Source organism: Littorina saxatilis, unplaced genomic scaffold (genome assembly GCF_037325665.1).
Source record: "Littorina saxatilis isolate snail1 unplaced genomic scaffold, US_GU_Lsax_2.0 scaffold_237, whole genome shotgun sequence".
In the NCBI taxonomy this organism is placed as follows: domain Eukaryota; kingdom Metazoa; phylum Mollusca; class Gastropoda; order Littorinimorpha; family Littorinidae; genus Littorina; species Littorina saxatilis.
Genome location: NW_027127040.1, coordinates 159,011 through 172,500, shown reverse-complemented (window position 1 = coordinate 172,500; position 13,490 = coordinate 159,011). Strand labels below are relative to the sequence as shown.

Genomic DNA, 13,490 nt, shown 5'->3' with positions numbered 1-13,490 from the left:
TAGTTGCAAAGTCTAATGCATGTGTTTAGTTACGAAACCACAAGCAGCTTCAGTCAATGAAGAATGTGTCCATAGTATTGGAGGCAACATGTGTTTCACTTTTTCCACCCCCCGCGGGTTAGGGGGAAGAATTTACCCGATGCTTCCCAGCATGTCGTAAGAGGCGACTAACGGATTCTGTTTCTCCTTTTACCCTTGTTAAGTATTTCTTGTACAGAATATAGTCATTTTTTGTAAAGATTTTAGTCAAGCAGTATGTAAGAAATGTTAAGTCCTTTGTTCTGGAAACTTGCATTCTCCCAGTAAGGTAATATATTGTACTACGTTGCAAGCCCTTGGAGCAAATTTTTGATTAGTGCTTTTGTGAACAAGAAACAATTGACAAGTGGCTCTATCCCCTCTCCCCCCTTTCCCCGTCGCGATATAACCTTCGTGGTTGAAAACGACGTTAAACACCAAATAAAGAAAAGAAAATCACTTGTTCCATACACAAAATCATTGTGTGCCAACATGTTGCACACATTTTGCTTCAACCGTGTATACAATCTCATCTTTGTTAACATTCCTGTGTAAACTTGCATGAAGATGGGTTGATAAGCAGAGGGGATAAAGCATGATGCACACGCCAAGACAACCTCTTAGTGACTGCGTCATGTTTTGTCTATTCTTTATCCCCCAACCTATTTGAAGGTATTTGTATTAGAGTTACACATGACCTACCTCACGCTGCAGGCTGTCAGTTCTTTGAAGGTTGGCTCTCTCCAGGTTGGGCAGGAGGATGGTCTTGTTGACGGCCACTGTAGACCACCCAGCCACTCCCGGCAGGATGACGCCCTTCACAACGGCCTCAGCTTTGTCTAGGTAGTCAAGGGCATTCTTGACATCATCACAAAGTGCTCTGACATTTGCCCCCGTTGACCTGATGACGGCCCCCAGCAGCAGGCCGCGGTCACGGTGTATGACCAGCAGGTCGGCAAGGTCGTGCTTCTTGCCCAATGTCACCGTGGCCGCTCCACCTCTCTCCCTGTTGTTTTCGTTGTTGTTCCAGTCAGTGGCGCCAGCGTAGATACTTTTATACAGGCTGCACTTGACCTCCATCATGATCACCATTCTCTCACTGGACGCTATTTTCTCTTTAATGGTGTTCATGCTGTTATGGACTTGTTTCAGAACATCCACAATGGCCGTGTCGTCGTGGGCCTTCTGGTTTTGCTTACTTGTATGTTTCTTTCTCTCTTCGTCTGTTTGCATCCTCGTGACTTTGATACCCCCGACGATATAATCATATCCGCGCACCGTGCCGTAGTGCACCCTGGGAATCATGTAGCTCTGTTTGTGAAGTTCAGGGAACCAGGCTTCGAGAAACTCCTTCTGCAGAAATAGACATGTAAATTAATTCATAATGCAGGAGATAGCTGTGTTTCTAAGTCTACATAAATAGCCATATACATTCATTATGCGTCGGATAGTTGTGTTTCTAGGTCTACAGAAACAGACATGTACATTCATTATGTGTCGGATAGTTGTGTTTCTAAGTCTACATAAATAGCCATATACATTCATTATGTGTCGGATAGTTGTGTTTCTAAGTCTACATAAATAGCCATATACATTCATTATGTGTCGGATAGCTGTGTTTCTAAGTCTACATAAATAGCCATATACATTCATTATGCGTCGGATAGTTGTGTTTCTAGGTCTACAGAAACAGACATGTACATTCATAATGCACGGTATAGTTAATTGTGTTTCTAGGTCTACAGAAACAGAAATAGACATGTATATTCACTAACAATAACAATAACAATAACAGCACTTTATTGTCCATCAAAATATTACATAAAAATGGAAATTTTTCTTCAGCACACCCTGCCTGCCTGTAAACGATTATAACAACAATTGTATAGGACGACACTCATAAAACATAAAACATAAAACATAAGTTCCCAATCACAAGCACACATCATATTTCCAATACGTAACACTAACCTAAAGTGCTGTCCTTGTCATCTTAAAATTTAGTAGTTTTACAAATAGTATCTAATAAGGTAAAAAACGTCTTTCGTGATGGAGGTTGAGTGTCAGTGTTAAAGGGGAACCAAGACAAGTAGCGTGGTGGAGGTTGAGTGTCAGTGTTAAAGGGGAACCAAGAGAAGGAGCGTGGTGGAGGTTGAGTGTCAGTGTCACAGGGGAACCAAGACAAGGAGCGTGGTGGAGGTTAAGTGTCAGTGTCAGAGGGGAACCAAGAGAAGGAGCGTGATGGAGGTTAAGTGTCAGTGTCAGAGGGGAACCAAGACAAGGAGCGTGATGGAGGTTGAGTGTCAGTGTCAGAGGGGAACCAAGACAAGGAGCGTGGTGGAGGTTGAGTGTCAGTGTCAGAAGGGAACCAAGACAAGGAGCGTGGTGGAGGTTAAGTGTCAGTGTCAGAGGGGAACCAAGACACGGAGCGTGATGGAGGTTGAGTGTCAGTGTCAGAGGGGAACCAAGACAAGGAGCGTGATGGAGGTTGAGTGTCAGTGTTAAAGGGGAACCAAGACAAGGAGCGTGATGGAGGTTGAGTGTCAGTGTTAAAGGGGAACCAAGAGAAGGAGCGTGGTGGAGGTTGAGTGTCAGTGTCAGAGGGGAACCAAGACAAGGAGCGTGGTGGAGGTTGAGTGTCAGAGGGGAACCAAGACAAGGAGCGTGGTGGAGGTTAAGTGTCAGTGTCAGAGGGGAACCAAGACAAGGAGCGTGGTGGAGGTTAAGTGTCAGTGTCAGAGGGGAACCAAGACAAGGAGCGTGATGGAGGTTAAGTGTCAGTGTCAGAGGGGAACCAAGAGAAGGAGCGTGATGGAGGTTGAGTGTCAGTGTCAGAGGGGAACCAAGACAAGTAGCGTGGTGGAGGTTGAGTGTCAGTGTTAAAGGGGAACCAAGAGAAGGAGCGTGATGGAGGTTGAGTGTCAGTGTTAAAGGGGAACCAAGACAAGTAGCGTGGTGGAGGTTGAGTGTCAGTGTCAGAGGGGAACCAAGACAAGGAGCGTGATGGAGGTTGAGTGTCAGAGGGGAACCAAGACAAGGAGCGTGATGGAGGTTGAGTGTCAGAGGGGAACCAAGACAAGGAGCGTGATGGAGGTTAAGTGTCAGTGTCAGAGGGGAACCAAGACAAGGAGCGTGGTGGAGGTTGAGTGTTAGAGGGGAACCAAGACAAGGAGCGTGATGGAGGTTGAGTGTCAGTGTTAGAGGGGAACCAAGACAAGGAGCGTGGTGGAGGTTGAGTGTCAGTGTTAGAGGGGAACCAAGAGAAGGAGCGTGGTGGAGGTTGGGTGTCAGAGAGGAACTAAGAGAAGGAGCGTGATGGAGGTTGAGTGTCAGTGTCAGAGGGGAACCAAGAGAAGGAGCGTGATGGAGGTTAAGTGTCAGTGTCAGAGGGGAACCAAGACAAGGAGCGTGATGGAGGTTGAGTGTCAGTGTCAGAGGGGAACCAAGAGAAGGAGCGTAATGGAGGTTGAGTGTCAGAGGGGAACCAAGACAAGGAGCGTTATGGAGGTTGAGTGTCAGTGTCAGAGGGGAACCAAGACAAGGAGCGTGGTGGAGGTTGAGTGTCAGTGTCAGAGGGGAACCAAGACAAGGAGCGTGATGGAGGTTGAGTGTCAGTGTTAAAGGGGAACCAAGACAAGGAGCGTGATGGAGGTTAAGTGTCAGTGTCAGAGGGGAACCAAGACAAGGAGCGTGATGGAGGTTGAGTGTCAGTGTCAGAGGGGAACCAAGAGAAGGAGCGTGGTGAAGGTTGAGTGTCAGTGTTAGAGGTGAACCAAGACAAGGAGCGTGATGGAGGTTAAGTGTCAGTGTCAGAGGGGAACCAAGAGAAGGAGCGTGATGGAGGTTAAGTGTCAGTGTCAGAGGGGAACCAAGAGAAGGAGCGTGGTGGAGGTTGAGTGTCAGTGTCAGAGGGGAACCAAGACAAGGAGCGTGGTGAAGGTTGAGTGTCAGTGTTAAAGGGGAACCAAGACAAGGAGCGTGATGGAGGTTGAGTGTCAGTGTCAGAGGGGAACCAAGACAAGGAGCGTAATGGAGATTGAGTGTCAGTGTCAGAAGGGAACCAAGACAAGGAGCGTGATGGAGGTTGAGTGTCACAGGGGAACCAAGACAAGGAGTGTGATGGAGGTTGAGTGTCACAGGGGAACCAAGAGAAGGAGCGTGGTGGAGGTTGAGTGTCAGTGTCAGAGGGGAACCAAGACAAGTAGCGTGGTGGAGGTTGTGTGTCAGTGTCAGAAGGGAACCAAGACAAGGAGCGTGGTGGAGGTTAAGTGTCAGTGTCAGAGGGGAACCAAGACAAGGAGCGTGATGGAGGTTGAGTGTCAGTGTCAGAGGGGAACCAAGAGAAGGAGCGTGGTGAAGGTTGAGTGTCAGTGTTAAAGGGGAACCAAGAGAGGGAGCGTGATGGAGGTTGAGTGTCAGTGTCAGAGGGGAACCAAGAGAAGGCGCGTGGTGAAGGTTGCGTGTCAGTGTCAGAGGGGAACCAAGAGAAGGAGCGTGGTGAAGGTTGAGTGTCAGTGTCATAGGTGAACCAAGACAAGGAGCGTGGTGGAGGTTGAGTGTCAGTGTCAGAGGGGAACCAAGAGAAGGAGCGTGGTGGAGGTTAAAGGAAAAGTCCAAGGTTTTTAAATATCCCCCAAAACTTGAAAATCGAATGCCAAATGTTTCAAACATCTCTGGAAAAATATTTTAAAAATTGAAAAAAAAATGTTGTTGTTGTAGTTGCAGATTTAGTGTTGCAAGGCTAACCAAGACAAGTCGCCTGGGGTCAAGTAGTGGTCACGTGATTTTTGGTACACTGTGACGTTGGTACACTGTGACGTCACAAGTTATTGTGTTGATTCTACCACTAGTACCAGCTTGATTTTCACACAGAAAAGTCACCACTGTATGCCCGAAAAGAATGCCTCGGTGGAGGGCAGCCGCAAACTGCAACAACTCGTCAATGTTCCCAGGCATTTCATAGCACACTTTCCCTCACAAAACTCTGAGTCTCTTGTGGAAATGGAAGAGATGTGTGCAGCACAAGCGTGCAGATTTCAAAGTGTCAGGCACTTTCTGGGCACAGATTTTGCCATTTTTCTGCAGCACAAAAGTTGGCGTTTCATCCCTGAAACAAATGTTTTGACCACTGGCAGTGTCTTCCCTTCATAAAAGTCCGGAGAGGGGAGCATTACGCCAGGCTGGTACAGTCGACGAGCCATCGAAACTCCGAGGCGACATACGAACAGCGGATTATCTCACAAGAAGGAATGCGTTGAAGGTCAGAGTACATGTATGCTTTTATTTTCATGCATACACGTAAACATTGTTTTGCTGCGCAGCGAATACGAATTGGTGCAGAACAGTGTGTCTGGGTCCAGCTGATATTCGCTGGAGTACAGATGCACCACAGGCTAGATCTACAGAGTTACAGAACGGTCTGAGCTGAGCTAAGAGCAAGAGTAAAAAGTAGTCAGGGTTGTGGACACGTAAGACAATGCGTTTGTCACGTTATCTATTCTATTCAGTCGCAAACTATCCCCTGATATCAATTCATGAAATTGGCAGCGTTTGCTGGAATCATGGCTTAATGCTATTTTTTACCAGATCTAAACTTTTGGTGGATGTGCAACCGGTAAGATAAACAGACACCTGCATGCTAGAGACAAGAAGATTACGAATTGTGCAGGGAATTAATCTTTCTGCATTGACTGAGAGACGCAAAACCAGTCTAATTGCTACAACATGGATACACATCCAGACGACTTCCAGAGGGTGTCCAAATGTTCAATGTACTGTATAGATCAGAAGCATACTTTCGAATTGATTTATACTCACACTCATTTTCTCTCTTCTTTTACTTCCAGACCTTTCATCATCACTCACGGCCACTGGTCAGAACAGGTCACTAGACACTGACACCGTGACCATTCCAGATTTCCCGGTTCTCCGTGATCACAACGCAACTGTTGACCAGTCCTGTTCCTACCGTCCAGAATCACCACAGGAGAAAACCAACGTGCCATTCATCGTAAGATTTTTGTTTTGTTTTGAAAATTAGTGCCTTATTCTAGCTTTGCAAAAAAACGAGAAAGTGTCTTTGACTGATACCATCCAAATAATCCATTTTGAAAACAAGTACAAATTCATTTCTACTCATGTTAATCGTTTATGCTTTCTGTGCTGAGCGACATTGATTGAATTTCTTTCGTAACTCACCTCCCGTCAACCTGCAAAACTATATCTGTCGAAGTAGTTTCAAATAAAGTCAGTATGCTTCCGAATAAATAATATAAAAAAGGGTATTTTCTGAAATGTTTAATTATACTTATAGACCAAAACAAAACATTCACGAGTATGTTGTTGACCTGATGGTCTTTATGGTAGACATCAAGAGTTGCATGTTCAAGAAGTTTAAGCAGTACATTTGAAAGAGCAAGGTAATTTAAGGTGGTATAATGTTAATGGTAGGTTCCACTGTGAGGCGACATGGAGGGTATCTTTGACGGACTCATTCAACATTCATACCCATGCACATCACCTCAAACACATTTATGCTTTGTTCTTGAGTCAAATTTATTGGCTTCATAAATATTGTGAATTTTTGTCCGTTTGCAGATTGGCTTATCCATGAATTTTTTCGAAAATATCTTGCGATCTACGTACGCATAATGTAACACGTGAAGAAGAACATAAAAAGTTCGCCAAAAGGAATCTAATTTGCATTTCAACCCATATGTGCCTTCCTTATTGTTAATTTTTTCTTCATAAAGACTACTTGAAATAAACAAAATGTTTAACCATTTTAAGGCCTCTGAACACGTTTAAAAAAATGCAGGTCTTTGCTCACTATATCAGATCTGCCAAGGCTCAGTTTACACAGGTAAAATCATCTGTCGACTTGAACACATACCAATAATCAACAGCCTCACTGCTTCTTGGAGCTGGATTTTGTGTGTGGAATGAATTACACATGTGGCGTTTTAGAATATAATTCATAGAAGATGTACATTCTTGCAGAAAGGCTTTAATTTAATAATTAGGTCTTCGTGATGTTCTCTTAAAATAACTAACATGTGTTCCCTTTGCCGGGCCTCAGAACCAGTTTTGTGAATATGCAGGTTAAACTCGTGCTTTTTCTGTGTTATCAGTGTATTTCTCATCCAGGCATGGATGCCTCCTCTTAAATGGACAGCCCTTCCCGTGTAAACGATTGGGTTCAAACATGGGATTTGGCCATTCTTCCGTTTTGAAAAATACCAGAACTGAACACTCTGTATGGGTACTCTCTTTGCGAATGTAGAATTTTATGAATTAATTTCTTAAACGCCACATGTGTAAAACATTCCCTAGAAAATCCAGCTCCAAAAACCAGTCAGGATGTTTATTCCTGGTATATGTTCAAGTCAAGAGATGTTTTTTTTCTATGTAAAAGTCTTCGCAGATCTGTGTAGTGAGCAATCCTGTTTTGGAAAAGGACGTGCCTTTAAGCCTGTATAGACGGTTTGATTGTTGAGATACCTGGTGGCAATGACCGCACGGATGGCAAGAGGTAGTAATGCACAGATGACAACAAACCGACCTGCATTTAAAAAAAAGTTAGGAGGCCTTGATAGGGGGAAACTTTTTGTTAATTTCCAGAATCTTTATGAAGAAATAATGAACGAGAAGAAAGTCTGGTCTTGAAGTAAATGCAAATTAAACTATGTATACTTTTGACAAACTTTTCTGTTCTTATTCACATGTTAAAATGTGTGCAGAGATCGTTAGTTACTTCCCAAAACCATGTTTCAGGCAACAGGCAAACGGACAATACTGGACACAAGCTATGCTGACCGGCTCATGGACTGACTACCTGATGCTGAAGTACACCAACAGTGGAAAAAGTCTGGAACAAAATGTTGCAGAATGTGAACCATGTGCCGGACCACGTGACAACTCAGTATCTTCAAACCACGCAGGAATCTGTTCAACCAAAGATACTAGTTCAACACAGTCACACGATTTGTAAAAGTATATTTCAGCCTTCTGTAGCTCAGGGAGTTTGAACCCCACTCTTCATCCGTTTGGGAAAGTATTTCTGATTGTTTTGACTGCACAGGTTGGTAATGGTACTCTGATGCTTCTGCCTAGAAACCCCACTCGCTAGCGCACCAGCTGCCTGTTATGGGTAAGCGACGTGCCTGTATTTCCTGCAAAGCAAGACAGAATAAAACAGCAGCTTAGTTTGAGCTTTTAAGACATTCGTACCAGAGAAAACGTGTACGTGTTTGTTTGGAGAGGGTGGATAGAATCATAAGACACGCTGTGTCTATGTGACGTAAAGCAGGTTTTCAAATTCATGCTGAAGCACTGTGTGATCGCTATTTTTTGGCATATCTTACCTTGATTTCAGATAGACTAGGAACCGAAATGAGGATGTTTACATGAATAAACTATTCTGATATGTATGTGTTTAGAAATAAAGAATAGTTTTAATGATATATGATGGTGGTTTTTTTTTTTAACCCAATGTGATATTTTCGTATTTGAAAACAAATTGTACACTCTGTTGTCAATTTTACTTTCAGATAAATAAATCTATCATAATGGAAATCATCTGTTTGCAATACAATACAATACAATACAATAACTTTATTAATCTCTAAAAGAGAAATTGCATTGCTGAGCTTTTGTGTCCGTTATAAAACATACATAAAACATTCAAAAATAAACATTTGTTCTTTGTCATTCATACATTTGTGTTGTGTTACTTACCCATTTTGATCAATGTTGAGTCGTCCATATTCCTGTGTGTACGGATAGTATGCAGTTTGAAGGTAGTATATGTCCGAGCAAACATAGGAGGATGTGCTGTTAGGCTGTCTATCTCCTCATCCAGGTTTTCCAGATATTTGAATTTCGTTTCCTCTTGGAGTTTCTGCACTGACACCTGATATTAAGCAAAATACACGTATCACTCTGTGATCATGGCAAAATGCATCATCTGTATGCCCCGTTCAAAAATTACCTTGAGATTCTAAGGTATACACAGAAATTGCAGTGGATCACAAAAACAACACGAACAGTAGTACATGTATATATTCAGTTTAAAAATTCATGCAATGAGAGTCAATAACCCGATTTAACCCCAGGTAGATTCAGGGTCCCACTGACTGAATCTCATATGGTTGCTTTTCGGCACACACCACACATTTTTAATGGGACTGTGAGATTTTGTTAATACAGTAAAATATATAGTAGCAACGTACTGTCTGTTCAGTGTTCGTGACGTTTGAGAATACCGATCTATGCACTAACGCATTGTCGTTTTGTAGTGTGACTGTCCGATATTGCGTACTCCTAAAAATCAATAATCAAAAAGTTTGAACTGCTGTAATCGTGTTTCAGCATATGTCTGACACTGACAGTGCTTATTTGCTTCCAAAACGGCTTGCGATATCACGCCATCAGCGTTTCGCCACTGCTCAGAAAATCTTATGATTTCAGATCTAGTTTGAGATCGGAAATCACGTGTGCTCGTTTAAAAAAAACTAAATTCATTTATTACTTCCCTTTGACCGTTTCGCAAGAAAAATGTCAGGATCACTATTAGTGTTAGCACATGAAAGCAGCCCACCGCCATTTCAAAAAAGTTTCACTGTTTAGTGGTGTCGATGTCATGTACTGTGTAGTGTCTTACTGTCGCAAATAAAAATACCAGGATAATTGCAGTTTTGTCCGCAAGAAACAGGCTTTGCGCAATGTTAACTTGATGTCTACATGTTTCGTTGTGTGACTGAAGAATTACTCAGAAAGAGAAAATAAGGATAGTCGCGTGTGAACATCACTGTGGAAGCATTTATTCTAAACTGGGCAGTTCAAGGACGAAATCCTTGATTAAAGATAGGAAAATAAACAACACCAGATGCCTGAAATAATAGCATAAATCCATAATCTTTACATGCTTACAGATCTGTGGAAGCATGCACATCAACTGATCTGTGAAAAAACACACCTGACTTCGATCTAGCATGCAAGAGAAGAGGTAGCGACGACTAGTGTGTCAACATCACAACAAAGAGAATCACATACCATTTCGTATTGCCGCTTATGCTGGCTCTGTTTCAAGCAGTTCCTTGTGGCCTCGCCAGCATTTTGACGACGAAGAGGCTCAAACGGGCACGCTAAAACCTCAGGCTGGTTGAAAACCGGTCCGTATTCCACTTGTCTTCCTCACTGCTTGAGCCGGCCATATTTGTTGTTCAAGGCTCGTGACGTAGCACACGTATGTGCACAAGGTCATGAGCCAAGACTGCGCGCGCGATGGAACGATTCAAAACAACCAAAAAAGAGTCAAAGTATACTTTTTGGATTTCTGTGTTCATTTTTACACACGCATTTGTGGTTGATGAATTAAGAGGGTCAGCATATCAAAAGTGACCCTAAACCTTGGACTTTTCCTTTAAGTGTCAGTGTCACATGGGAATCGAGAGAAGGAGCGTGGTGGAGGTTGAGTGTCAGTGTCAGAGGGGAACCTAGAGAAGGAGTGTGATGGAGGTTGAGTGTTAGTGTCAGAGGGGAACCAAGACAAGGAGCGTGATGGAGGTTGAGTGTCAGTGTCAGAGGGGAATCAAGAGAAGGAGCGTGATGGAGGTTGAGTGTCAGAGGGGAACCAAGACAAGGAGCGTGATGGAGGTTGAGTGTCAGTGTCAGAGGGGAATCAAGAGAAGGAGCGTGATGGAGGTTGAGTGTCAATGTTAGCGGGGAACCAAGACAAGGAGCGTGATGGAGGTTGAGTGTCAGTGTTAGCGGGGAACCAAGACAAGGAGCGTGATGGAGGTTGAGTGTCAGTGTTAGAGGGGAACCAAGACAAGGAGCGTGATGGAGGTTGAGTGTCAGTGTTAGAGGGGAACCAAGAGAAGGAGCGTGATGGAGGTTAAGTGTCAGTGTCAGAAGGAAACCAAGACAAGGAGCGTGATGGAGGTTAAGTGTCAGTGTATAGGGGAACCAAGACAAGGAGTGTGATGGAGGTTGAGTGTCACAGGGGAACCAAGACAAGGAGCGTGATGGAGGTTGAGTGTCATAGGGGAACCAAGTCAAGGAGCGTGATGGAGATTGAGTGTCAATGTTAGCGGGTAACCAAGACAAGGAGCGTGATGGAGGTTGAGTGTCAGTGTTAGCGGGGAACCAAGAGAAGGAGCGTGATGGAGGTTGAGTGTCAGTGTTAGAGGGGAACTAAGACAAGGAGCGTGATGGAGGTTAAGTGTCAGTGTTATAGGGGAACCAAGACAAGGAGCGTGATGGAGGTTGAGTGTCAGTGTTAGAGGGGAACCAAGACAAGGAGCGTGATGGAGGTTGAGTGTCAGTGTTAGAGGGGAACTAAGAAAAGGAGCGTGATGGAGGTTGCGTGTCAGTGTTAGAGGGGAACCAAGACAAGTAGCGTGATGGAGGTTGAGTGTCAGTGTCACAGGAAAACCAAGAGAAGGAGCGTAATGGAGGTTGAGTGTCAGTGTCAGAAGGGAACCAAGACAAGGAGCGTGGTGGAGGTTGAGTGTCAGTGTCACAGGGGAACCAAGACAAGGAGCGTGATGGAGGTTGCGTGTCAGTGTTATAGGGGAACCAAGAGAAGGAGCGTGGTGGAGGTTGAGTGTCAGTGTCACAGGGGAACCAAGACAAGGAGCGTGATGGAGGTTAAGTGTCAGTGTCAGAGGGGAACCAAGACAAGGAGCGTGATGGAGGTTGAGTGTCAGTGTTAGAGGGGAACTAAGAAAAGGAGCGTGATGGAGGTTGCGTGTCAGTGTTAGAGGGGAACCAAGAGAAGGAGCGTGGTGGAGGTTGAGTGTCAGTGTCACAGGGGAACCAAGACAAGGAGCGTGATGGAGGTTAAGTGTCAGTGTCAGAGGGGAACCAAGAGAAGGAGCGTGATGGAGGTTGAGTGTCAGTGTTAGAGGGGAACTAAGAAAAGGAGCGTGATGGAGGTTGAGTGTCAGTGTCAGAGGGTAACCAAGAGAAGGAGCGTGGTGGAGGTTGAGTGTCAGTGTTAGCGGGGAACCAAGATAAGGAGCGTGATGGAGGTTGAGTGTCAGTGTCAGAGGGGAACCAAGACAAGGAACGTGGTGGAGGTTGAGTGTCAGTGTTAGCGGGGAACCAAGATAAGGAGCGTGATGAAGGTTGAGTGTCAGTGTTAGAGGTGAACCAAGACAAGGAGCGTGATGGAGGTTGAGTGTCAGTGTTAGAGGTGAACCAAGAGAAGGAGCGTGATGGAGGTTGAGTGTCAGTGTTAGAGGTGAACCAAGACAAGGAGAGTGATGGAGGTTGAGTGTCAGTGTTAGAGGTGAACCAAGACAAGGAGCGTGATGGAGGTTGAGTGTCAGTGTTAGAGGTAAACCAAGTCAAGGAGCGTGATGGAGATTGAGTGTCAGTGTCAGAAGGGAACCAAGACAAGGAGCGTGGTGGAGGTTGAGTGTCAGTGTTAGAGGGGAACCAAGACAAGGAGCGTGGTGGAGGTTGAGTGTCAGTGTTAGAGGTGAACCAAGACAAGGAGCGTGATGGAGGTTGAGTGTCAGTGTTAGAGGTGAACCAAGAGAAGGAGCGTGATGGAGGTTGAGTGTCAGTGTTAGAGGTGAACCAAGACAAGGAGCGTGATGGAGGTTGAGTGTCAGTGTCACATGGGAATCAAGAGAAGGAGCGTGATGGAGGTTGAGTGTCAGTGTCACATGGGAATCAAGAGAAGTAGCGTGGTGGAGGTTGAGTGTCAGTGTCAGAGGGGAACCAAGAGAAGGAGCGTGGTGGAGGTTAAGTGTCAGTGTCAGAGGGTAATTAAGACAAGGAGCGTGGTGGAGGTTGAGTGTCAGAGGGGAACCAAGTCAAGGAGCGTGATGGAGATTGAGTGTCAGTGTCAGAAGGGAACCAAGACAAGGAGCGTGGTGGAGGTTGAGTGTCAGTAGGGAGATTCAAAAGACAGCACGTTTCGTTTTGCAGCTCGTTTCGTTTGGTGAATGAGTCACCCCGCGAAACGGAACGTGAAACGAGACGGCATAGGCCACAGACAAGATTTAGATGTATTCACGTTTTGTTTCGGAATGAAGGAAGGGCGATAAATCTTCAAGTGAAATTATCACGTCTGTCCTCGATCAGAATGGGGAAAAAAAAACCTAGGAGGTGGTCCAGAATCGGGCATACTTTGATTATTTTCAGTCCAAATAAATCACACAGACTTCAGTTGACCTTCACCTTTCCTTCACCTTTCCAGCGAGAGACTCCCTAAATGATGACGTTTACCACAACTTCAAAACGAAACGTCCCGACGTTTCGTTTATTAAATCTCCCTAGTGTCAGAGGGGAACCAAGAGAAGGAGCGTGGTGGAGGTTGAGTGTCAGTGTCAGAGGGGAACCAAGACAAGGAGCGTGATGGAGGTCAAGGAAAGGAGCGTGGTGGAGGTTGAGTGTCAGTGTCAGAGGGGAACCAAGAGAAGGCGCGTGGTGAAGGTTGCGTGTCAGTGTCAGAGGGG

The 13,490-nt window shown here is 44.9% G+C and overlaps 1 protein-coding gene and 2 long non-coding RNA genes across 3 annotated transcripts in view; 1 reads left to right on the top strand and 2 right to left on the bottom strand.

Annotated features, from left to right (window-relative positions):
• Nucleotides 1-705: 705 nt before the first annotated feature.
• Nucleotides 706-13,490, bottom strand: part of LOC138955509 (uncharacterized) — a gene marked incomplete at its 5' end in the record, with an annotated part of 165,784 nt that continues 152,999 nt past the window's right edge. The window contains one exon of the mRNA XM_070327097.1: nucleotides 706-1,371. Within this exon, the coding sequence (XP_070183198.1) occupies nucleotides 706-1,371 (666 nt within the window). The remainder of the gene's footprint in view (nucleotides 1,372-13,490) is intronic.
• LOC138955508 (uncharacterized) lies at nucleotides 5,112-8,711 on the top strand. The gene is made up of 3 exons (XR_011452257.1): nucleotides 5,112-5,278; nucleotides 5,865-6,028; nucleotides 7,792-8,711. It is a non-coding gene; the product is annotated as an uncharacterized lncRNA (long non-coding RNA).
• On the bottom strand, nucleotides 8,052-10,334 carry LOC138955507 (uncharacterized). The gene is made up of 3 exons (XR_011452256.1): nucleotides 10,072-10,334; nucleotides 8,755-8,929; nucleotides 8,052-8,189 (listed from the first exon to the last, which is right to left on the bottom strand). It is a non-coding gene; the product is annotated as an uncharacterized lncRNA (long non-coding RNA).